Genomic DNA, 24,731 nt, shown 5'->3' with positions numbered 1-24,731 from the left:
CTGATCGAAACTACAGTTCGTTACGCAAAAAATAAGTCCTCGCACGACTTTCCTGATGGAAAAATAAAACAGTTATGGCTCTTAGAATAAGGTAACACAAAAAATAAATTATATTTTACAAAATGTATTTTATTGTGCAAACGCCATAAGACATAAAATAAAACTATAAACATCTGGTATCGCCGTAATCGTATCGCCGCGCAGAATAAAGTGAATATGACATTTATAGCGCACGGTGAACGCTGTAAAAAAAATTGAATAAAAAACAATAGTAAAATTGCTGTTTTTTTAGTCACCACGCCACCTAAAATTAGAATAAAAACTGATCAAAAAGTCGCATGCACCCCAAGAAAACTGCAATGGATTCCTCAAGGTCTCTAGTTTCCAAAAAGGGGTCACTTTTGGGGGGTTTCCACTGTTTTAGCACCACAAGACCTCTTCAAACCGGACATGGTGCCTAATAAATTAAATTAAATTAATTAAATGTCACCTCTACTTTGCTCTAAATTCCTGTGAAACGCCTAAAGGGTTAATAAACTTTTTAAATGCTGTTGTGAATACTTTGAGGGGTCTAGTTTCTGAAATGGGGTGTTTGATAAGGGTGTCTAATGTATGGGCCCCTCAAAGCAACTTCAGAACTGAGCTGGAAACTAAAAAATAAAATAAAAATGAGGCAATACTTCGCTTCTTACATTATACTCATAATGAGCCGTGCCCACCCCGAGATGACCCCAGTTTTGACCGTTTGTATAAACGGAGACCCCTATTAGACCATTTCAGTGCCCGGTTTTCCCAAGCATTCACCCCCGAGAAGTGTATTTCTATAGATGAATCCCTGGTACATTTGAAAGGGAGGCTTCAATTCCGCGAGTACCTGCCGGGTAAGAGGGCAAGGTATGGCGTGAAGATGTATAAGCTGTGTGAGAGAGCATCCGGGTATACCTACAAATTTAGGATATATAAAGGGAAGGACACCAGTACTCAGCCCCCAGAATGCCCCCCCTTACTGGGAGTTAATACAAAAATTGTGTGGGATTTGGTGCACCCACTGCTGGACCAGGGTTACCACCTCTACCTGGATAATTTTTATACCAGCGTCCCACTCTTCAACTGCCTCGCTTCCAGAAGTCCTGCGGCATGCGGCACTGCTAGAAGAAATCTGAGAGGCCTCCCTAAGACTCTGCAGGGCAAAGCTCAGAAGGGGTGAGAGCAGGGCACAATCTAGCAGCAACATATTGTGTGTCAAGTACAAGACCAGGGAGATGCCACACCAGTACCCATGTACCTGTACGAGGTACCAGTACAGGGACCCCCAAACTAGACTGCATCCTGCACTACAATAGGTACATGGGAGGGGTGGACTTGTCAGATCAAGTCCTGAAGCCTTACAGTACTTCTGGAAGCGGGGCCACAGGCATCGTACCAGGGCAACACTTTTTAGGAGAAGTTCCCCAAACTGGCAAGAAGGGAAAAAGTCAAAAGAGGTGCAGAGTCTGCTATAAGAGGGGGATAAGGAAGGACACAATATATCAATGTGACGCGTGTCCCGAAAAACTAGAGCTCTGTATGAAAGAGTGTTTTCAAATTTATCATCCATCCCTTTATTTTTAATTTACCCCAGTTTTACTCGCTCTGATCCACTTCGCACAGCTTACCCCTCCTCATCTTTCCCCTCTGAGCCCTGCTGCGTGCCCAGGCAGCTGATAACAGCCACATGTAGGGTATTTCCGTACCCGGGAGAGCCAACATTACAGTTTATGAGGTGTATATCTCCGGTGGCGCATGCTGGGCACAATATATCGGACACTGAATTGGCATATATGTATAGAAAATTGCAAATTTCACTCTGCACCAACTGCTGCACATTATCTTTTACACAATACCTGTGGGGTCAAAATGCTCACTACACCTCTAGATGAATTCCTTAAGGGGTGTCGTTTTTAAAACGGGGTCACTTCTCGGGGGTTTCAACTGTACTGATACCTCAGGGGCTTCTGCACACACGACTTAGCACCAGAAAATTCCCAGTAGGCCACATGGTGGTCCTTTCCTTCTGAGCCCTCCCATGGGCCCAAACGGCAGTTTATCACCACAAATAGGGTATTGCCACACTCAGGACAAATTGGGCAACAAAATGCGGTATTTTATTCCTTGTGAAAATAAGAAATTTTGAGCCAAAACTACCTCTTATTGGAAAAAATTACATTTTTTTGAATTCACAGCCCAATTCAAATAAATTCTGTGAAAAAACTGTGGGGTCTAAATGGTCACAACACCCATAAATAAATTCTTTGAGGGGTGTAGTTTCCAAAATGGGGTCACTTCTGGTGGGTTTCCATTGCTTTGATACCTTTGGGGCTCTGCAAATGCGACATGGCACCCGAAAACCAATCCAGCAAAATCTGGGCTCCAAAGAACACATAGCGCTCCTTTCCTTCTGAGGCCTCCCATGGGCCCAAACGGCAGTTTATCACCACAAATGGGGTATTGCCGCACTCAGGACAAATTGGGCAACAAATTGGGGTATTTTATTCCTTGTGAAAATAAGAAATTTTGAGCCAAAACTACCTCTTATTGGAAAAAATTACATTTTTTTGAATTCACAGCCCAATTCAAATAAATTCTGTGAAAAAACTGTGGAGTCTAAATGGTCACAACACCCATAAATGAATTCCTTGAGGGGTGTAGTTTCCAAAATGGGGTCACTTCTGGTGGGTTTCCATTGCTTTGATACCTTTGGGGCTCTGCAAATGCGACATGGCACCCGAAAACCAATCCAGCAAAATCTGTGCTCCAAAGAACACATAGCGCTCCTTTCCTTCTAATACCTCCCATGGGCCCAAACGGCAGTTTATGGCCACAAATAGGGTATTGCCGCACTCAGGACAAATTTGGCAACAAAATGGGGTATTTTATTCGTTGTGAAAATAAGACATTTTGAGCCAAAACTACATCTTATTGGAAAAAAGTTTTTTTTTAAAAATTCACAGCCCAATTCAAATAAGTTCTGTGAAAAAACTGTGGGGTCTAAATGGTCACAACACCCATAAATAAATTCCTTGAGGGGTTTTGTTTCCAAAATGGGGTCACTTTTGGTGGGTTTCCATTGCTTTGATACCTCTGAGGCTCTGCAAATGCGACATGGCACCCGAAAACCAATCCAGCAAAATCTGGACTCCAACAAACACATAGCGCTCCTTTCCTTCTGAGGCCTCCCATGGGCCCAAACAGCAGTTTATCACCACAAATGGGGTATTGCCACACTCAGGACAAATTGGGCAACAAAATGGGGCATTTTGTTCCCTGTGAAAATAAGAAATTCTGATCAAAAATGACATCTTATTGGAAAAATTGTCATTCTTTTAATTTCACAGCCCAATTCAAATACGCGCTGTGAAAAAACTACGGGGTCAAAATGGTAACAATAACCATAAATTAATTCCTTGAGGGGTGCAGTTTCCAAAATGGGGTCAGTTTTGGGGGATTCCTACTGTTTTGGCACCTCAACACCTCTCCAAACCTGGCATGCTGCCTAAAATATATGCTAATAAAAAAGCACCACCAAAATGCACTAGGTGCTTCCTTGCTTCTGGGGCTTGTGTTTTAGTCCACGAGCGCAGTAGGGCCACATGTGGGACATTTCTAAAAACTGAAGAATCTGGACAATACATATTTAGTAGTGTTTCTCTGGTAAAACCTTCTTTGTTACAGAAAAAAAATAGAATAAAATTGAAATTCAGAAATAAAAACGAAATTTGCAAATTTCACCTCCACTTTGCTTTAATTCCTGTGAAATGCCTGAAGGGTTAAAAAACTTTCTAAATGCTGTTTTGAATACTTTGAGGGGTCTAGTTTTTAAAATGGGGTGCTTTATGGGGGTTTCTAATACATAGGCCCCTCAAAGCCACTTCAGAACTGAACAGGTACCTTAAAAAAAAGGCTTTTGAAATTTTCTTAAAAATATGAGAAATTGCTGTTTATGTTCTAAGCCTTGTAACGTCCAAGAAAAATAAAATAATGTTCAAAAAACGATGCCAATCTAAAGTAGACATATGGGAAATGTGAACTAGTGACCATTGTGGGTGGTATAACCGTCTGTTTTTCAAGCAGATGTATTTAAATTCTGAAAAATGCTATTTTTTCTAAATTTTCTCTAAATTTTGCAATTTTTCTCAAATAAAGACTGAATATATCGACCAAATTTTACCTCGAACATGAAGCCCAAAGTGTCACGAGAAAACAATCTAGGAATCGCTTGGATAGGTTTAAGCATTCCGACGTTATTACCACATAAAGTGAAATATGTCAGATTTGAAAAATGGGCTCTGAGCCTTAAGGCCCAAACTAGGCTGCGTCCTTAAGGGGTTAATGACATTCACTAACAAGTTGCAAACCTCAAAGCAATTTGGAGCTGGATGGATTAAGTTCCTATAGCGAGGAGTCTAACACAAGCCTGAGATGGTCACGCACAATGCCAGGAGTGGGCTGGAAAGGTGTAAAGCACACCGCAATTGGACTGTTTAATGGCGAATCATCAACTGGGTTGGTGAAGAAAGCTTCTTATTCTAATGTGAAGTGTCAACTGTAAACTTTGGTGGATGAGGTATAAAGTCATGGGGCTGTTTTGGCTGAGCCCTTTAGTTTTAGTAAAGAAAAGACCTAATTCTGCATCTTACAAGTACACTCTTGAGAATTGTGTGCTTGAGCTTGACAATTCCCGGTTTATGGGTTTAAAGCGTGCCTGCACTATAGTCATAAGTTGAAATAAAAGCATGAACTTTATGTTTTTACCTTTTTCTGCCGTTAAAAATGGATCTTTGCAGTTTTAGCTTAGCTATTTTACCACCGAGAGCCCCGTTACTGATTGCGGTCCACTCAATTTCTGGTGGCGAGTTCTCAGGCTTTAAAGTCTGCCAACAATACATATGCTGAGATGTCCTTTCCCTTACTGCCTCCAACGGGAGCGTGCGCACTCACTGTCCAATTAGATGCATGCCCCGACCAGTACGTAAGCGCACCTCTGTCAAGCCTGTATGCTGTTTGACAGAGCGAAGAGAACAGGCATTCAGAAACCGTGTGAATGCTAAATAAGCTGCGGCCTAGTTCACACCTGTGTTCGATATTCCGCTGTTCTGCACGTCAGAAAATCAGATTGGAACCGGTGGAACCCATTGATATTAATGAGTTTCGTCGGGGTGACCATGTTTTTACCAGAAACAATAATGCAGATGTGAACAGAGCCGTACTCTGTTGCTTTCTCCTTACATCTCACATAGCAGTGCCTGGCAAGTAAATCTAATTTTACCTTTTTCACTGCTGTGTACTCTATCCATATATATCAGTCCCTTGACAGTTTCAGTGACTGATGTATATGGCCAGAGAACATAGCAGAGAATAAAGGTGAAATGAGATTTACTTGCCAGGCACTGCGTGAACTGTAAGCTGATTTCATCAGTTCACATGCACTGACCATAACAAGGAATCTTTGCACTCTATGTAATGCATGTAATATGTCTCTGGTGCTGGAGAGGGATATTACATAGCAACCAGCAGTAGACCGCAATTGAGCAGGAAGGGGGACACCTAGTTGTCTGCATTTTCAGTGGGGTAAAGCAGCATTTTTATTAACTAAAGCAATTTAAAGTTTTTGCTGTTTAGCACATTGGCTATCAAATAGACATAAGTTGTAAGTAAGTATGAAACTTATTTTTATCTTTTTTATAAAGGGTTCTTTACAGTTAGAGTAGTCCAACTATGGCAGGCCCTACCTAAAGAGGTAGTAAATGGCCGAAACCATGTCAGCATTCAAAAAAGGGCTAGATGTTTATTTACTGACAAATAGCATTGAGGGTTATTACTAATCTAGCAATGAATGGCATGTAATTGATTGAGAAAGGTTGAGTTTGATGGACATGTGTCTTTTCCCAACTGATAGAACTATGTTAGTAGGTTGAAAAATGACCTAAATCTATCAAGTTAAATCTTATGGTTACAAACCCCAGTTGATCCAGTGGAAGGCAAAACCAACTCTTGAATGGCATAGAACAATTTGCCACTAAGTGGAAAAAAAATCCTTACTGATCCCTGCTGTCCATCGGACAGATCCCTGGATCAACATTCTACATTAATACCATTAACCCTGTATAGTGTTTCTCAATGAAGATGTCTAAGCCTTTCTTAAATCTAGCCACATTTTCAGCCATTACCAAATCCTGTTGAAATATGATCTATAACTGTATGGTTCGAACAGTAAAGTATTGCTTTCAAACTCCTTTGGCATGAATTAGAATGCCAAATGCAGCTACCAGGCCTCATTACCCAATAACAGTGCCCGATATCACTAATGCTTTTGTAACTGAATGGATATGAATCCCTAGAGACATGTTTCAAAATCTAGTGTAAAACCTTCCCAGAAAAATGGAGAATGCTATAGCACTCGATTTCAACTATGGTCCTTAATGTGTAGTGTAACAACAAAGCCCATCACAGCTTTTATAATATTTTAAAATATTCCTATGGATGGTTATAAATCTATATTTAAACATATATGTGCTCTAATTTAATGACAAGCTAAAGAATTTACCCAGGTGTTGCAGAATACTGTAGCGCTTTCTTCATCAAACTCTCTCCAATTTCAATGGTTGTACCATTGTTTAAGGTAATGCTGGCTGATTTGAAAGGGAATGTATCTGGATTTGGAGCTCCCCCTGCCAACGATATCATTGATGGTGGAGACTTCATTAATAAATCCGCTGAGAAGAAATTAAAAGAAAAATAGAAAATAAATTTAAAAAAAGTAGAATGGAGGAATTGAAATGTTGAAATAACCCAGCAAATGTTGCCCATACAATCAGGGTCAGACTGGCCCACCATAGTACTACCAAAGAACCCTCAGATAGGCTCCAACACAATAATGGGCCCCAAAAGGCACGGAAGAAGAAAGCCCCATTTCGAGCCAATCACTTGCCACAAGGGTCTATTTCTCATTAATTGGTTCACAAATGTCTGATTAGAATTTATAGATGATATGTCCTGTGTGTGATGATAATAACAAAGTTTATGATGGAATTATACATAAAAGAGAAAGGGAAATGCTAATTTTGTAGAACCTAATTCCACTTTAAAATGAACAGAGCACTTAAAATTAATTTCGCCATTAAATAACCAACGGTCATCTCTCAGAGCAAAAGTCTATAACCTCATAGCCACAAATAATCTTTATGCTCATACAGTAAAAGTTACGATACCCCATAAAAGTGTAACATATTGCGGGAGGTATTAAATAAAGTGACACCAGGTTAATATGTGCTATGTGTAAATCAGGTTATGGAGGACAATGCATTTCTTCAGAGCAGATCAATCTATCCTTACACTGCGGTATTATGTGACAAGTTGATGTCTGCTTTGTAAATTAACTTGTCAGCTTTTATCGCATTTGTTCTCTGGGCTGGGGGTCAGTGATCTCAGTTTTACTACAGCTGGGATCTTGGTAATAAGCGTATCTATTAAGAACCAATAATCCAATTAATGTTAAATGTACTAATTTTTTTCATTACCTTTACATTGGACAGTCGCAGTCAACTCAAGATTGAAAAGCCAGGGCATTGGCTTCTGGTGAGGAGGCAAAAGTGAGGTCACACCGACCCCAGGATTTTTAGGGGTTAGGAAAGATAGCACTGGAGGAGTATAGACCAGAGGCTTTGTTTAAATATGGGTAGCATGATGGCACAGTAGTGAGCACTGGGCTTCTAGGTTCAAATGCAACCAAGGACAACATCTGCATGGCGTTTGTTTCCTTCGGGTACTCTGCTTCTTCCCATACTCCAAAAACATATGAATAGACTTATTGTTGCCACTAATAATTGACCTATGTGTCTTTGAGATGGGTATTTTAGATTGTAAGCCCCACTGGGAACAGGGATGGATGTGAGTGATGACAATCTGTATAACGCTGCGAAGTATGTTGGCGCTAAATAAGGAACAGGTAATAAATAAGGAGACAACAGGACAGGTGTTAGGAGAAAAAATGGGAGTCGGGGATTGGTTCATGTGCAAAGGTAGGAGGGTGAGGTGTATATGCAGCCAGGTTGAGGGGTTAGAAAAAGAAAAGAACAGGCCAGATAACACATATGTATGCAGTTGGCTTATCATAAAATTTTATTCTAAAAAGGTGCGGATCGTGGCACGTTGTCCAATGGTGGTATGATTTTTGTTGGCCAAGGTGGTATGATTTTTGTGTGCCAGCAGCCATCCCAGCGACCAGTAGTTGTTGGTATAAAAAGGGTGTCTTTAAAGAGTGTGGTGTTATTATTTGTGGAATATTGGGTTGCAACGAGTGTTAACAGAATCCCTCTTTATCCTAAACACAACTAGTGGCTACTTGCCATAGAAGAAGGCTACGTCACTGAAATGAGGACAGGGAGGCAGTACTAGGGAGGCAGTACTAGGCCATATTTTGACACCCAACTGTTTCCAGATCTTCAGCGCTGCTTAACTAAGTGGAAGAAACATGTATAGTATTATGCGGCTGCAGGATAGGGGGCCAGGTCAAGGTTAGTTAAATTTTCAGACTCTAGAACTCAGTATAAAGATGAAGATTATTGCTCCAACTGCTACACTCCGGTCATATCAGTAATATGACCCCCACTTTTATGACCACCTCTGAACGTGTTAATTTTAAGTAAGAATGTATAGAACGCAAAATCCATTGTATGCATTTTATAGATATAGCTAGCTTGTATAAATATCTAAATGATGAATGAATTAGGCATAATACGTATACTTACTCATTGCTCTTATGGGCGAGGCTTGCCTGGCCGCACTCACAGCTGTCAGAAAACGTGCGTAATTCATGTCTGTGAACAGGTAAAGATAATATAACAAACAATTAATTCATGGTGCTTATGCTTGTTTAAAGTGGACCAGTCAGATATTTATGCTGCCCTGTCTGAGGGCAATGTAAAGAAATGACAAACACGATGAGTTCAGCGTGCTATCACTTATTAGTTAATATTAAAGAGGCTCTGTCACCAGATTTTGCAACCCCTATCTGCTATTGCAGCAGATCGGCGCTGCAATGTAGATTACAGTAACGTTTTTATTTTTAAAAAACGAGCATTTTTGGCCAAGTTATGACCATTTTCGTATTTATGCAAATGAGGCTTGCAAAAGTACAACTGGGCGTGTTGAAAAGTAAAAGTACAACTGGGCGTGTATTATGTGCGTACATCGGGGCGTGTTTACTACTTTTACTAGCTGGGCGTTCTGATGAGAAGTATCATCCACTTCTCTTCAGAACGCCCAGCTTCTGGCAGTGCAGATCTGTGACGTCACTCACAGGTCCTGCATCGTGTCGGCACCAGAGGCTACAGTTGATTCTGCAGCAGCATCAGCATTTGCAGGTAAGTAGCTACATCGACTTACCTGCAAACGCCGATGCTGCTGCAGAATCATCTGTAGCCTCTGGTGCCGATGTGTCCTCGCTCGTCTGACACGATGCAGGACCTGTGAGTGACGACACAGCGTGATCTCTGGAGAACACGGCTGTGTCTGCACTGCCAGAAGCTGGGCGTTGTGAAGAGAAGTGGATGATACTTCTATACACAACGCCCAGGTAGTAAAAGTAGTAAACACGCCCCGATGTACGCACATAATACACGCCCAGTTGTACTTTTACTTTTCAACACGCCCAGTTGTACTTTTGCAAGCCTCATTTGCATAAATACGAAAATGGTCATAACTTGGCCAAAAATGCTCGTTTTTAAAAAGTAAAAACGTTACTGTAATCTACATTGCAGCGCCTATCTGCTGCAATAGCAGATAGGGGTTGCAAAATCTGGTGACAGAGCCTCTTTAAGTAGTTATTGAGTATATTAGAAAGGTGCTTAGTATCACAAAATACAAACATTACATAAAACCAATCCTCAAGATAGGCCATCCAACTCCTGGCACCCCTGTCAAACAGCTGTTTTAAAGGGGCCGCAGTGCTTGTAGGAGCGCTATTTTCCCTTCATTTCTACTTGTTCACTGTGAATCGTCAACACACTTGTAGTGGTGGTCCACAGTATTGCAGCCTTCTACTATTAATTTCAACATGCTAGTGGGGCAAACCATAGGACCTTACTTACTGCATCTTAATCAACTACGTCTAAAAATGGGACCCCCATATGTATTATGCACTTTCGACTCAGCTGCCACAGAAGTGCATGATATTATCTCTAGATATTGGATATTAATCACTATGGATCCCAACTTAAAAGACGTTGTACCTGATCATCAAGCTATTACATATAGAAGAGGACGGAGTATAGGGGATAAATTAGTACATAGCCACTTTGAGGGCACTCAAGATTGGATTAAAAAAATCGACATGGCTAGAAAACCGTAGCAGAGGTACGCATCTTTGTGGATGCTGCAGAGCGTGTCCTTTTATACAAACTGGTTAAACGTATAAAGACCTAAGGAGGCATAATCATTACTAAGCTAGGGACTTTGTGTTAGGAGCAGCGGGTTGTGCACCCTCTGCTACTCGACTGGTTTGACTTAGTGCCACCTCTAAGTAGCCTTCCCGGTCTTCACCCTTTAACTTCCATATGGGGATCTGGACTTCGCTGCGGGGAGAACCAGGTCGCTACCTCTTGAGGTGGTCCCGGTCTAAGTTGAATCTGGCCCAGCAGACCAGGATACAATGGTGTAGTACACCGAGGGTACATGCACTGGCAGGTGATACCTTGGCAGACAGGTGTGGAACAGAAGTCACAGTTTGTAACCGGTAGTATGTCTCAGGCTCGTCTCAGGTTACAGACTGCCAGTAGATAGTGGGATGCAGACTGATGGTGGGTAACAGGATACGCACTGGTAGCAGAATGCAGACCGGTAGCGAGTAGGTGGATACAGACTGGTAGCATGTAGCTGAATACAGGCAGGCAGTTGGTTGCTGAATACAGGCGGGAAGAAGATAGCTGGATACAGGCTGGTAGCGGATATTTGGATACAGGCTGGTAGCGGATATTTGGATACAGACTGATAGCCGGATACCGACCGGTAGCGGATAGCCGGATACCGACCGGTAGCGGATAGCCGGATACCGACCAGTAGCGGATAGCCGGATACCGACCGGTAGCGGATAGCCGGATACCGACCGGCAGCGGATAGCCGGATACCGACCGGAGCGGATAGCCGGATACCGACCGGCAGCGGATAGCCGGATACCGACCGGCATCGGATAGCCGGATACCGACCGGCATCGGATAGCCGGATACCGACCGGTAGCGTATAGCTGGATACAGACTGGTAGCAGATAGCTGGATACCGACTGGTAGTGAATAGGTGCATACCAACTGGTAGCGGATAGCTGGATACAACTGATAGCAAATAACGAAGTCCCGTCTGGTATCAGGATGCAAACAGGGGACCTTTGCAGGACACATAGCTGCTCAGACACCAGGTGAGCTGAGTAGGTGCCCTAAATAGTCCAGGAGAAAAAGGGGTTGTATTGGGAAAGTTTTGATATGCACGCTGGCCCTTTAAGACGTGGCAAGAGAGCGCACGCGTCCGAAGGCAGAAGCGGTCACAAGCAGGAAGAGAGGGAGGACGGAGACACCAGCAGCCTGGCCCAGCCAGGCCACCAGCAGGGCAGGTAGGAGACCTGGCGGTGGGGACAGCCGGCCGCAGCATCACCCTCCGCCGGCATTGCAAATTGCCAGTTGCCGCACAAGCAGATTAATCTATATATGTGTTAAGTCAGAATTATTTTCAGTTTGATGACATCTGGAATCGTCAAAAATCCGGAACGGCGATGGGTACCCCAGTGGCCCCAACTTTTGCTAACTTATTTCTAGCTGATTTAGAAGAACAAATGATTTACAACCTATCTAATCCCTATGCTAAATATTTGAAATTATATTTGCGTTATAAAGATGACATTTTTATAGTATGGTCTGGTATGCAGGAGGAATTTTTAGAATTCGTAAAATATCGGAATGAAAATACCATGAATATGAGATTTACGTACAAGTTTGGAAATCAGGAAATTGAATTCCTAGATATATATGTAACGATAGAAGGGGGTGTGGTTCAGACAAAAGGTTATTGAAAACCTACAGCCACTAATATACTTTTACGGTATGATAGCGATCACCCGAGACATATAACCCAATCCTTACCATATGCTCAATTTTTGCGTTTAAGAAGAATTAATAGCAGTGATATGACAGTCTATGAACAGGCAGATGAGATGAGAAAAAGATTAGAATTAAGGGGATATCCGTCAGAATTGGTAGGGGAAGCTCTGAATAAAGCAAGTAATAACAAACAGATATCTCTATTACAACACAATAAAAAGAGGAAAAAATTAAATGTAAAAGAAGACAGACGGTTTGTTTTATCCTTTGGCCATAGTCCAATGAGTGATGTGATCCGGACAAGCATTAGAAAGAATTGGCATCTAGTTGAAAATGATCCATTATTAATGGAGGTCGCAGTTAAAAAAACAATAATATCTTTTCGTAGATGCAGGAATTGAAAAGACATATTGGTCAAAGGCCATTTTTCCCAAAGAGAAAAGGGAAATGAGAACTGGTTATGAGCTATAGGACCGAAAGGGAATCATAAATGTAGACAATGCAATTATTGCAATTCCATTATACGCACCAGGAACCTTAATTTAGGGGGCTGTGCGTTTGAAATTAACGAGCTGATAACCTGTAAGACTCAGTATGTGGTATATGCAGTAATTTGTAACTGTGGTAGATTTTATATAGGAAAAACTATACGATCAATGTATATAAGATTTAGTGAACATATAAGATCATTAATTACAGGTGAGGGATGCCCTAGGTTGATACAACACATGCAGGAGAAACATGAAAGTAACGCACGATGCATGCGGTTTGTGGGCATAGTTCACATTAAGCCGTTATTGTCTGGAGGAGACAGACATAAAACTCTTTTACAAAAAGAGGCGGAGATAATCTCACAGACAGGGGCACTAGGACCTCTCGGTCTCTACGACCGAAATGACCTGAGTGCCTTCATAACATAAACCTTGTTGTTTTTAAAATAATGTAACGAATAAAGATAAATATACCGTTATTTTAGCTTGATATAATTATGGTGTATCACCCAATATTATATATTGTGTATTTTCCTGTCTTTTATTTATTTTTGTTACGTAACAATCTATACTGATTTGTGAATAAAAAGGGCAGGTAAAGGAAGTGACGCCAGGGCCTTGACGAAAGCGTGTACGCACGCGAAACGGCCATGGGCTAATTCCACATCCTAACCAAGATCTTGAATAAAGAAATTTATTGCAAGTCCGGTGAGTACCTCGATACTTTCTATTTGTTGTTATCAAGGTGTTTTGTGCTGCACTTGTCGAGGAGTACCTCCGGGGCAACTTAAAGAGACTCTGTCACCACATTATAAGTGCCCTATCTTCTACATAAGGAGATTGGCGCTATAATTTAGGTGACAGCAGTGCTTTTTATAAAAAAAAAAAAAACGATCTATTTTCACCACTTTATTAGCGATTTATGCTAATGAGTTGCTTAATGCCCAAGTGGGCGTGTTTTTACTTTAGACCAAGTGGGCGTTGTACAGAGTGTATGACGCTGACCAATCAGTGTCATGCACTCCTCTCCATTCATTTACTCAGCGCATAGGGATCCTGCTAGATCCTTATGTGCTGTCTTTGGCATCATTTACACGAGCGTAATATACGTGCGTGCGACACGCGTGCTTTTCACGCGTGTCGTATGCACCTATATTAGGCTATGGGGCAGTGCAGACTGTGCGTGAGTTTTGCGCAAGCGCGTTGCGTAAAACTCACGACATGTCCTTTCTTTGTGCGCTGTTCGCGCATCATGCACCCATTGAAGTCAATGGGTGCGTGAAAACCACGCATGCCGCAAAGAAGCACTTCCGTGCGAACTGCGTGTTTCGCGCAACAGCTGTCAAACTCTGAATGTAAACAGAAAAGCACCACGTGCTTTTCTGTTTACAAACATCCAAACGGAGGGTCATAATAATGGCGGCTGCGAGAAAATCTCGCAGCCGCGCATCATACACTGATGACACACGCAGCTTTTAAGTGCTTTTTGCGCACGCAAAACGCCGCATTTTTTGCGTGCGCAAAACGCACACGCTCGTGTAAATGAGGCCTTATACTAACACATTAACGATACTGAAGTGTTTAGACAGTGAATAGACATTCCATGGGATGTCTATTCACAATCTCTGCACTTCATTACGGTTTCTATGGTAGTTACAGCAGAGGAGGCGTAATCTCGTTGTAACCGGTCATTTACTGCGTAATCTCGTGAGATTACGCTTCCTCTGCTGTAACTACCACAGACAGAGTTTTGAATTGGGGTAATTCTGCAAACAGGTGCATGGATTTACGCAAACCCCATTCAGAGGAATAGAACTGATTTTTAGTCGCAGAAATTTCTGCAACAAATCTGCAGCATGTAAACTTTGTATTTGTGGTCCTGCACAGCTGTATCTTTGTAGGCGTCCTACTTGGGGCAACTCTGTTAGGGTTACGACCCCTTTTGGTTAATCATGCCCTCCCTCTGCCGCCCCTGGCAATTACCAGAGTTAATATGGCGTTGATGCCTTTATGGGGTTGGGTCTCTGTGGTCAGCGGCACCTCCTTCCCTTATGTTTTTTTTAGGCTAAAATGACCCTCCTCCCCTTCTGTTGAGTGGTGGTTGTATAGCCCAATCATACGGCTTGGCATTACAGTTAGGGTCAGTATCTAGCGTGACGCCCAATCATGACGCTAAGCATCATTGTTAGGGGTGGCATCTTGCTATTATGTCAGACCCCGCTGATGTAGCGAGGTCAGATGTCCTCCATGCCTGTACATCATATACCCCAGTGAGTGGCATTATTACGGTCAAATTAGCTTGCCTGGCGTAACTCCATGGGGCATCACTGGTTAATGATGTCAGACGCCAGTGGCGCCTATGAACCCCCGCCCATCTTACGTCACTTCCGGGGATGGCACCTCTCTATATGCCCATTGGCCCTGCTTATATAATTGATTTAGGCATCATCTATTGTTAGGACAATTTAGTACCATTGCTATGACTGTTGCAATTTGGTTTTTCACTGGTTCCTCAGCATGGAAGATATAATCACATTATAATCGCGGTCATTAATGCAATTGTCTTATTGTTAGAGCGTATATCTTAATAATAAGGGTATGTTCACACGGCTTATTTACGGACGTAATTCTGGCATTTTCCGCCTCGATTTATGTCCGAAAATGCGGCTCGATAGCGTCGGCAAACATCTGCCCATTCATTTGAATGAGTCTTACGATGTTCTGTTCCGACGGTCATTTTTTTTACGCCCCGCTGTCAAAAGGCGGGGCGTAAATAGACGCCCGCGTCAAAGAAGTGCCTGTCACTTCTTCAGACGTAAATGGAGCCGTTTTCCATTGACTCCATGGAGAAACAGCTCTATTTACGTCCGTAATTGACGCAGCGAAAAAGCGCCTCAACATGCCATTACGACTGAAATTACGGAGCTGTTTTCTCCTGAAAACAGCCCCGTAATTTCAGCCGTAACGGCAGCTGCCGTGTGAACATACCATAACTATGCTGTTAACTTTAAGTATCTTACATTTGGGCTTTAATTGTTATGGCCATTCTATCTTTAGGCTTCACTGATAAACTATGACATTTGGTTATAGGGAAATGATATGGAAGTTAAGATGTCTTAGGGTATGTTCACACACACTATTTACGGACGTAATTCGAGCGTTTTAGCCCCGAATTACGTCCGAAAATGTGTCTCAATAGCGTCGGCAAACATCTGCCCATTCATTTGAATGGGTCTTATGATGTTCTGTTAAGACGCCCGCGTCAAAGAAGTACCTGTCACTTCTTGGGACGTAATTGGAGGCGTTATTCATTGACTCCAATGAAAAGCAGCGCCAATTTCGGCCGTTACGGACGCTGTAGTGTGAACATACCCTAACTTTTTTATGTCATCCATGTTAATCCTTTGGTAATATATGTGTTGTTATGCGAATTTGACATTTTTATAACCACTACTTTGTTGATTTGTGACACACCCATTGGTATTTCTGCCCTTTCTACCTTTTCACTACAAATTATCATCTTTAACCCCTTTGCGCCATTTCACGTACAGTTACGTGATGGGAGATGGTCTTTTCGCGCATCTCCACGTAACTGTACGTGAAGGAGATGAAGCTGGCTCAGGAGCTGAGCCAGCGACATCACCGCCGGGTGACAGCTGTATGTTACAGCTGGCACCCTGAGGTATCGGCCAGGACCGGAGCTAGCCTCCGATCCGACCGATTAACCCCTCACATGCTGCGTTCAATAGAGATCGCAGCATGTGAGGAGTTTATAGCCACCGGCGCCCCAGCAACGTGATCGCTGGGTTGCCGGTGGCTGCAAAGGCGATCGGAGGGCTAATGCTTACCTCCCGATCAGCCTGTAACGGAATCCTCCTATGCCCCGTCGTCGGCGGGGCCCAGGAGGCTTCCGGTACCATCGGCAAGATGGTGCCGGCTCAGCTTCCGGCTCAGAAGCTCAGCCGGCGTCATCAGCAGTGGGTGTCCGCTGTATGTTACAGCGGACACCCCGATCTATCGGCAGGAACCGGAGCTAGCTCCGATTCCTGCCATTAACCCCTTCAATGCAGCGATTCAATACAATCGCTGCATCAAAGTGGTTTGTATGCAATCGGCAGCCTTGCCATGCGATGGCAAGGCTGGCAACTGCTACTATGGCAACAGGATGCCTAACAATGGCTTCCTATCTGCCATTACGTTAGCCGATTAGGCCCCGCCCGGAGGCGGAGCCTGATCGGCTTGCTGTCAGTGAACAACTGACAGTTCTAATACATTGCACTACATAGGTAGTGCAATGTATTAGATCAAACAAACAGTTGGACATTCAAGTCCCCTAGTGGGACTAAAGAAAAGTGTAAAAAAAAAAGTGTAAAAAAAGTAAAAATAAAAGTTTTAAAAAATACAATAAAAGTTTCAAATAATAACACAAAACACAATCGCCCTTTTTCCCTTATCAAGTCATTTATTATTGAAAAAAATAATAAAGCCATACATATTTGGTATCGCTGCGACCGTAACGACCTGAACTATAAAAATATTATGTTATTTATTCCGCACAGTGAACGCCGTAAAAAAAAACTACAAAATACTGACATAATTGCTATTTTTTGGTCACTTTGTCTTCCAAAAATTGAAATAAAAAGTGATCAAAAAGTCGCATGTACATAAAAATGGTAGCTATAAAAACTATAACTCGTCTCGCTAAAAACAAACCCTCATACAGCTCCGTCGACGAAACATTTAAAACCGTTATGGCTCTCACAACTTGGCGACAGAAAAAATCCATTCTCTTTACGAAAGTTATTTTATTGTGCAAAAAGTTGTAAAACATAAAAAGTGCTATAAATTAGGTATTACCGGAATCGGACTGACCCGCAGAATAAAGCTAGCATGTAATTTATAATGCGTGGTGAACGCTGTATAAAAAAACCTAAAAAAATATGCGAGAATTGCTGTTTTTTGGTCACCTGGCCTCCCAAAAAAAAAAGGATAACAAGTGATCAAAAAGTCGCATGTACCCCAAAATGGTACCAATAAAAACTACAGCTCCTCCCACAACAAACCAGCCGTCATACCACTACGTCTATGAAAAAATTAAATTAGTCAAGGTACCAATAAGCCAGGAAATAAAAATATGCAGTTGTGCCGGCCCGAGGGGAACGTTTCTTCTGTTTCAAGTGGCGAATTATCAAGGCCCCTAAAATTAGGGAACCAGGAAGGGGAGGGCCCAAACATATCTGCTGGAAGTGAGGGCGCCCGTATTATACCAGGACAACACTTTCCCAGCAAAATTCCCCAAACTTCAAAGGTGCCGAGTGTGGACCAAAAGGGGAATAAGTAAAGACCATTTATTAGTGCGACACCGGCCTGTGCAGAAAGGATTGCTCCCCAGCATAACACTCATCTATGGATTATTTTATTGTTTTTTATTACCCCACTATACCACCTGACTAGGCCCCTTATATACTCCGCCCGCCTTACATGTACCCCCACATTATAAACGGAAACACCAGTAAAACTCAAAACAAAACTACTACAAGCAAAATCCACGCTCCAAAAGCCAAATGGCGCTACCTCCCTTCTGAACCCTACAGTGTGCCCAAGCAGCAGTTTACTTCCACATATATGGCATCGCCATACCCAGGAGAACCCTTTTAACAATTTTTGGGGTGTGTGTCTCCAGTGGCACAAGCTGGGCACCACATATTGGCATATCTATTGAAAAACCATTTTCACTCTGCAACATCGAGTGCACACCAATTTCTGCCAATCACCTGTGGGCTTAATATGCTCACTACACCCCTAGGTGAATACCTTGAGGGGTGTAGTTTCCAAAATGGGGGTCACTTCTGGGGGGTTTCCACTGTTTTGGTCCCACAGGGACTTTGCAAATGCGACATAGCGCCCAGAAACCAATCCAGCAAAATCTGTACTCCAAAATTCCAAATGGCGCTCCTTCCCTTCTGAGCCCTACTCTGTGCCCAAACAGCAGTTTATGACCACATATGTGGTATTGCCGTACACAGGAGAAGTTGCTTTTTTTCATTTATTTGTTGAGAATATGAAACATTTTCAGCTAAAACTACGTCTTATTGAAGAAAAATGTTTTTTTTTATTTTCACTGCCCAATTCTAATAAAATCTATGAAACACCTGTAGGGTCAAAATGCTCACTACACCCCTAGATGAATTCCTCAAGGGGTGTAGTTTCGTGAATGGAGTCACTTTTGGGGAGTTTCCACCACTGTACTGGCACCTTAGGAGCTTTGCAAAAGTGACATGGTGTCAAGAAACCAATCCAGCAAAATCTGTGCTCCAAAAGCCAAATGGCACTCCTCCTCTTCTGATCCTTGCCGTATGCCCAAACAGCCGTTTATGACCACAAATTGGGTATTGCCGTACTCCAGAGAAGTTGCTTTACAAATGTTGGGGTTCTTTTATTCCTTTATTTGTTGAGAAAATGAAAAATTTTGAGCTAAAGCTACGTCTTATTGGAAAAAAGGATTTTTTTTATCTTCACTGCCCAATTCTAATAAAATCTATGAAACCCCTGTGGGTTCAAAATGCTCACTACACCCCTAGATGGATTCTTCAAGGGGTGTAGTTTCCTAAATGGAGTCACTTTTTTGGTGTTTTCACTGTTTTGGTCCCTTAGGGGCTTTGCAAATGCGACGTGGTCTCCGCAAACCATTCCTGCTAAATTTGAGCTCCAAAAGACAAATGGCGCTCTTTCCCTTCTAAGCCCTGCCGTGTGTCCAAACAGCCGTTTATGACCACATGCGGGGTACTGTTTTACTCGGGAGAAATACTTAGAAAAAATTAGCTAAACCTACATTTTCTTTGAAAGAATGTAGATTTTCATTTTCACGGCCTACTTCCAATAATTTCTGCAATAAACCTGCGGGGTCAAAATGCTAACTATACCCCTAGATAATTTCCTCCAGGGGTATAGTTTTAAAAATGGGGTCACTTTTGGGGGATTTCCACTGTTTTGGCGCTGCAAGAGCCTTTCAGACCCGACATGGTGCCTAAAATATTTTCTAATAAAAAGGAGGCCCCAAAATCCTCTAGGTGCTCCTTTGTTTCTGAGGCCTGTGCTTCAGTCAATAAGTGCACTAGGGCCACATGTGGGGTATTTCTAAAACCTGCAGAATCTGGGCAATAGATATTGAGTTGCGTTTCTCTGGTAAAACTTTCTGTTACAAAAAAAATAGATGAAATATGAATTTCTGCAAAAAAAAAAAAGAAATTTGAACATTTCACATCTACTTTGCCTTAATTCCTGTGAAACATCTAAAGGGTTAAGAAACTTTCTAACTGCTGTTTTGAATACTTTGAGGGGTGAAGTTTTTAAAATGGGGTGACTTATCGAGGGTTTCTAATATATAAGGCCCTAAAATCCACTTCACAACTGAACTGGCCCCTGTAAAAATAGCCTTTTGACATTTTCTTGAACATGTGAGAAATTGCTGCTAAAGTTCTAAGCCTTGTGATGTCATAGAAAAATAAAAGAATGTTCAAAAAACGATGCCAATCTAAAGTAGACATATGGGTGATGTTAATTAGCAACAATTTTGTGTGGTATTACTATCTGTCTTACAAGCAGATACATATAAATTTAGAAAAATGCTAATTTTTGCAATTTCTCGCTAAATTTTGGTGTTTTTCACAATTAAATACTTAATGTATCGAGCAAATTTTGCCAGTAACATAAAGTCCAATGTGTCACGAGAAAACAATCTCAGAATCGCTTGGATAGGTAAAAGCATTCCGGAGTTATTACCACATAAAGTGACACGTCAGATTTGAAAAAATAGGCTGTGTCCTTAAGGCCAAAACAGGCTCAGTCCTTAAGAGGTTAATTCCATCTTTATACCTGTCCTTATTTGTTACAATTGCCTTCTTGTAGCAACCTGCATTAGCATTAATTTAGGGTACAATAGGTAGGTTATAATGCGGGATTGCCCTGATCAGATCCGCTATTCCACCATGCAGGGCAGGCATCGCATTAGGGTATATCAGGTTCAGTCTCCTCCGCTGTTACTCGCCACCCCTCTTGTATGATCGGACACAATTTTGTAACTGGGTTGTGTAAGTACAGTTGCACACGACCAAGATCGGGCCGTGAAAAACGGTCCGAGTGTCGGCTGGATTTCCCGGCCCGACCGCGGTACAGATGAACAGGACTCTTGGCATTATAGACATTTATGATGCTAGGAGTTTCTGCCTTCCCACGGAACTGCTGTTCCGTACTGTATAATTTTGTTCAGTACGAAAAAGCAGTTCTGTGAGGCAGTGACTCCTAGCATCATAAATGTCTATAATGCCAAGAGTCCTGTTCACCTGTACCGCGGTCGGGCCGGGAAATCCAGCCGACACTCGGACCGTTTTTCACGGACAATTTTTTACGGCCTGAACTCGGTTGTGTGCAAGCCGTGTCACACCAACTTGTACCTTTAACATCACTACTTACTAACCAACTAGTCTTTTTTGCCCAAATATACTTGGATCAAGCCCTTATTTTCTCATCTTAATCTACATCAGGGTGGATTTAGGTAGGTTTGAGTGCGGGATCGATTTTATCAGGGCAGATATTTCGCTGTGTTAGGCCTCATTTACACGAACGTAATATACGCGCGTGCGACGCGCGTGCTTTGCACGCATGTCGTACGCACCTATATTAGTCAATGGGGCAGTTTAGACGATGCGTGAATTGCGCTCAGCGCGTGTGCGCAGAAAAAAACTCACGACATGTTCTATAATCGTGCGTTTTTCGCGCACTCACGCACCCATTGAAGTCAATGGGTGCGTGAAAACCACGCATGCCGCACGGAAGCACTTCCGTGCGAACTGCGTGATTCGCGCAAGAGCTGTCAAACTCCTGAATGTAAACAGAAAAGCACCACGTGCTTTTCTGTTTACAAACATCCAAACGGAGTGTCAAATTCGAGATGAGCGCACCGAACTTCACCGGGTTCGGCCAAACTCGTTTTGACCGAAACCGGTAAAAAATGTTCGGGTACGCGACGTCAGGAGACAGTCACTGTCCACGGTGCTGAAAGCGTTAAACTGGTTCAGCACCATGGACAGTGACTTCCGCTCCGAAAATCCATGAACCTGTAAAAAAAAAAAGACGTTCTGACTTACCGATAACTCCGGTCCGACCTCCCGGGATGACAGTTCAGTCCAAGTGACAGCTGCAGCCAATCACAGGCCAAGCACAGGCTGCAGCCAATCACAGGCTGCAGCGGTCACATGGACTGCCGCGTCATCCAGGGAGGTGGGGCCAGATGTCGAGAGGTGCGTCACCAAGGACGCATCACCAAGGCAACGGCCGGGAGAGAAGTTCTCGGTAAGTACGAACTTTTTCTTTTTTTTTTTAACAGGTTTCTCGATATTGTGTTCGGCATTCACTGTCGAGGGTGCTGAAAGAGTTACTGCCGATCAGTTAGCTCTTTCAGCACCTTGGACAGTGACGGGCGTCGACTAGCCTCATCTCTATGATGGTGGCTGCGTGAAAATCACGCAGCCGCGCATCATACACGGATGACACACGGAGCTGCCAAGTGCCTTTTGCGCGCGCAAAACGCAGCGTTTTTTGCGCGCGCAAAACGCACACGCTCGTGTAAATGAGGCCTTAGGCAGGAGTTAGTATAGGGTGGAACAGGGATATTTCCCCATACCCATTATATTCACCCGGGACTAGTGTTGTTTGACGCTTTTTTTGTATAATAAGCGTAACTTCACACGTAACGTAAATACTGCAGATTGTCCGCAACGGTTTTAGTTGGGGAAAATCCGCAACATAATACAGTAGCAGCAGAGTGGATGAGATTTGAACAAATGTCATCCACACGCTGCGTGAATGATAAGCGGAAAAAACGCACAGAAATTGACCTGAGGTGCGTCTTTTTAAGCCGCAGCATGGTAATTGTATTTTCGTAATCGCTGTTTTTTGTTGCAGGTTTTCCGCCGCAAAAATCATAAGTCTGAAAAAAAAATAATTATATACTTACCAGAATTGTGTGCTTCTTCGTCCAGGCCGGCCTCCTGGGATGACTTTCATCCCAAGTGACAATCACAGGCTGCAATGGTCAAATGGGATGAAACGTCATCCAGGGCTGCAGAACGTCAGGACCTCGGAGGGACGTGTCACCATGGTAAGTATAACAGGATTTCCGCAGCGGACATTCCTGCTAAAAAACTCCACCACAATTTGGTGCGGTTTTTCGGCTGGAACACCCTGTGGCTGCCAGGGCAGATACGCTGTGTACCTTTACGCAGCATATACGCCCTGTGTGAACAAAGCCTGAAGGTTACATTTTAAGTGGTGGTCCTCTGTATAAATAGTATTGTGTAGTAGACAGAGGGACACAAACGTATTTTTGCGGCCGCAATTCACCCGCTGAATTGAGGGCCCATTAATTTCAATGGGCCCATGCACACGACCGTGGTTTCCACGGTCCATGCCTGGACTGCAAAAAGAACGGACATGTCTTATTAAGGCCTCATGCACACGACCGTAAAAACTCCCGTTATTACGGGTCGTAATTACGACCCGTAATAACGGGCTCATAGACTTCTATTGGCGACGGGTGCCTTCCCGTTTTCTCACGGGAAGGTGCCCGTGCCGTTGAAAAAGATAGAACATGTCCTATTTCAGGCCGTAATAACGGCACGGACAGTCCATAGAAGTCTATGGAGCTCTCGTAATGACGGGTGGCTACATGTGTGCACCCGTCATTACGGCAGCGTTGCTAAGCGACGTCAGTAAATAGTCACTGTCCAGGGAGCTGAAAGAGTTAACTGATCGGCAGTAACTCTTTCAGCACCCTGGACAGTGACTAGCGATCAGAATAAACCTGTAAAAAATAAAAATAAAAGACGTTCATACTTACCGAGAACTTCCTGCTTCCTCCAGTCCGGTCTCCCGCCCGTTTCCTTGGTGACGCATCCCTCTCGACATCCGGCCCGACGTCCTGGATGACGTTTCAGGCCATGTGACCGCTGCAGCCAATCACAGGTCAATCACAGGCTGCAGCGGTCACATGGACTGCCGCGTCATCCAGGGATGTCGGGCTGGATGTGAATAGAGGGATGCGTCACCAAGGCAACGGCCGGGTAAGTATGAATTTCTTTAACTTTTATTACAGAAAGGGCTGTCCCTTCTCTCTATCCTGCACTGATAGAGAGAAGTGGCTGCCGATTAGTGCAGTGCTATTTTGCCGCCAAAAACGTGCCCGTAAATACGGGTGGAATACGGGTGACACCAGACCCATATTTACGGGCACGGGTTCGTAAATACTGGTGCAAAACGGGTCGAATACGTGTGACACCGGACCCGTATTTACGCCAGTATTTACGGGTGGGAAAAAATACGGTCGTGTGCATGAGGCCTAAGGACTTGTTTTGTGCTCCAGGCTCATAGAAATTTACGCACGCGGCCATGTGCACGGCCCGTGGGTGACACTCCGCGGCCGTCCGACCTGAAAATCACGGCCGTGCACATGGCTACGGTCGTGTGCATGAGGCCCTAGGTTAAAAGCCAGGACTGTTCCTCCATGTTGTGACATTTATAAAGCTACCATTTGTGTCTGCGCATGACAGGTCATGACATTGGAACGTCTCCATAACCCTATTTACACACAAACATCAGTCGTATAAATATGTGCTCCGAAACGTCTCAAGCATGACCGGTCATTGGTCTCCAGGGACATTATTCAGGACCCGCATGAATACAAGTGTCCCAGTGATCCCTGCTGCTCCATGTTTACTAATGTCTACAACCAGGGCTGCAGAATGTAGACGTGTCCCACATAGACAGATGCACGGTGCAGCATAGGGGATATGGTAGTCGGCGCTCCACATGCTAGTTACACAACACAGAACAAATACCTTCTGCCTATTCATTCAGCTGCCTCGCTGCCACATGCAAAGACTCCTGCTAGGCACGCTCAATCAATCCCCGAGCACAGGGCTGCAATTAGCTGCAGACGTGCCAGGTCCTTGTTTGCGGTTTACAATCCTTACATCAGCCAGTAAAAAGCTTAAAGGTCGCCACCAACTGGTCATTATTTGAAACACAAGCTATTATAATCAGATTATTGCACAGTGTGATT

At 43.3% G+C, this 24,731-nt stretch overlaps 1 protein-coding gene across 2 annotated transcripts in view; it reads right to left on the bottom strand.

Moving 5' to 3' along the window:
- The window catches only part of AADAT (aminoadipate aminotransferase), a 110,391-nt gene that overhangs the window by 63,775 nt on the left and 21,885 nt on the right, over positions 1–24,731 (bottom strand). The window contains exons 1-3 of one of the 2 annotated variants that reach the window (XM_075849661.1): positions 24,508–24,629; positions 8,787–8,855; positions 6,584–6,752 (exon numbers count right to left, since the gene is read on the bottom strand). In XM_075849661.1, coding sequence (XP_075705776.1) covers positions 6,584–6,752; positions 8,787–8,853 — 236 coding nt within the window. In that variant the 5' untranslated portion in view covers positions 8,854–8,855; positions 24,508–24,629. Of the gene's footprint in view, positions 1–6,583; positions 6,753–8,786; positions 8,856–24,507; positions 24,630–24,731 lie in introns of those variants that run through there. The other variant, XM_075849660.1, reaches the window with a different exon arrangement.

Source organism: Rhinoderma darwinii, chromosome 1 (genome assembly GCF_050947455.1).
Source record: "Rhinoderma darwinii isolate aRhiDar2 chromosome 1, aRhiDar2.hap1, whole genome shotgun sequence".
NCBI classification, from domain to species: domain Eukaryota; kingdom Metazoa; phylum Chordata; class Amphibia; order Anura; family Rhinodermatidae; genus Rhinoderma; species Rhinoderma darwinii.
The sequence above is the reverse complement of the archived record's forward strand: the minus strand, read 5'-3'. Positions and strand labels throughout refer to the sequence as shown.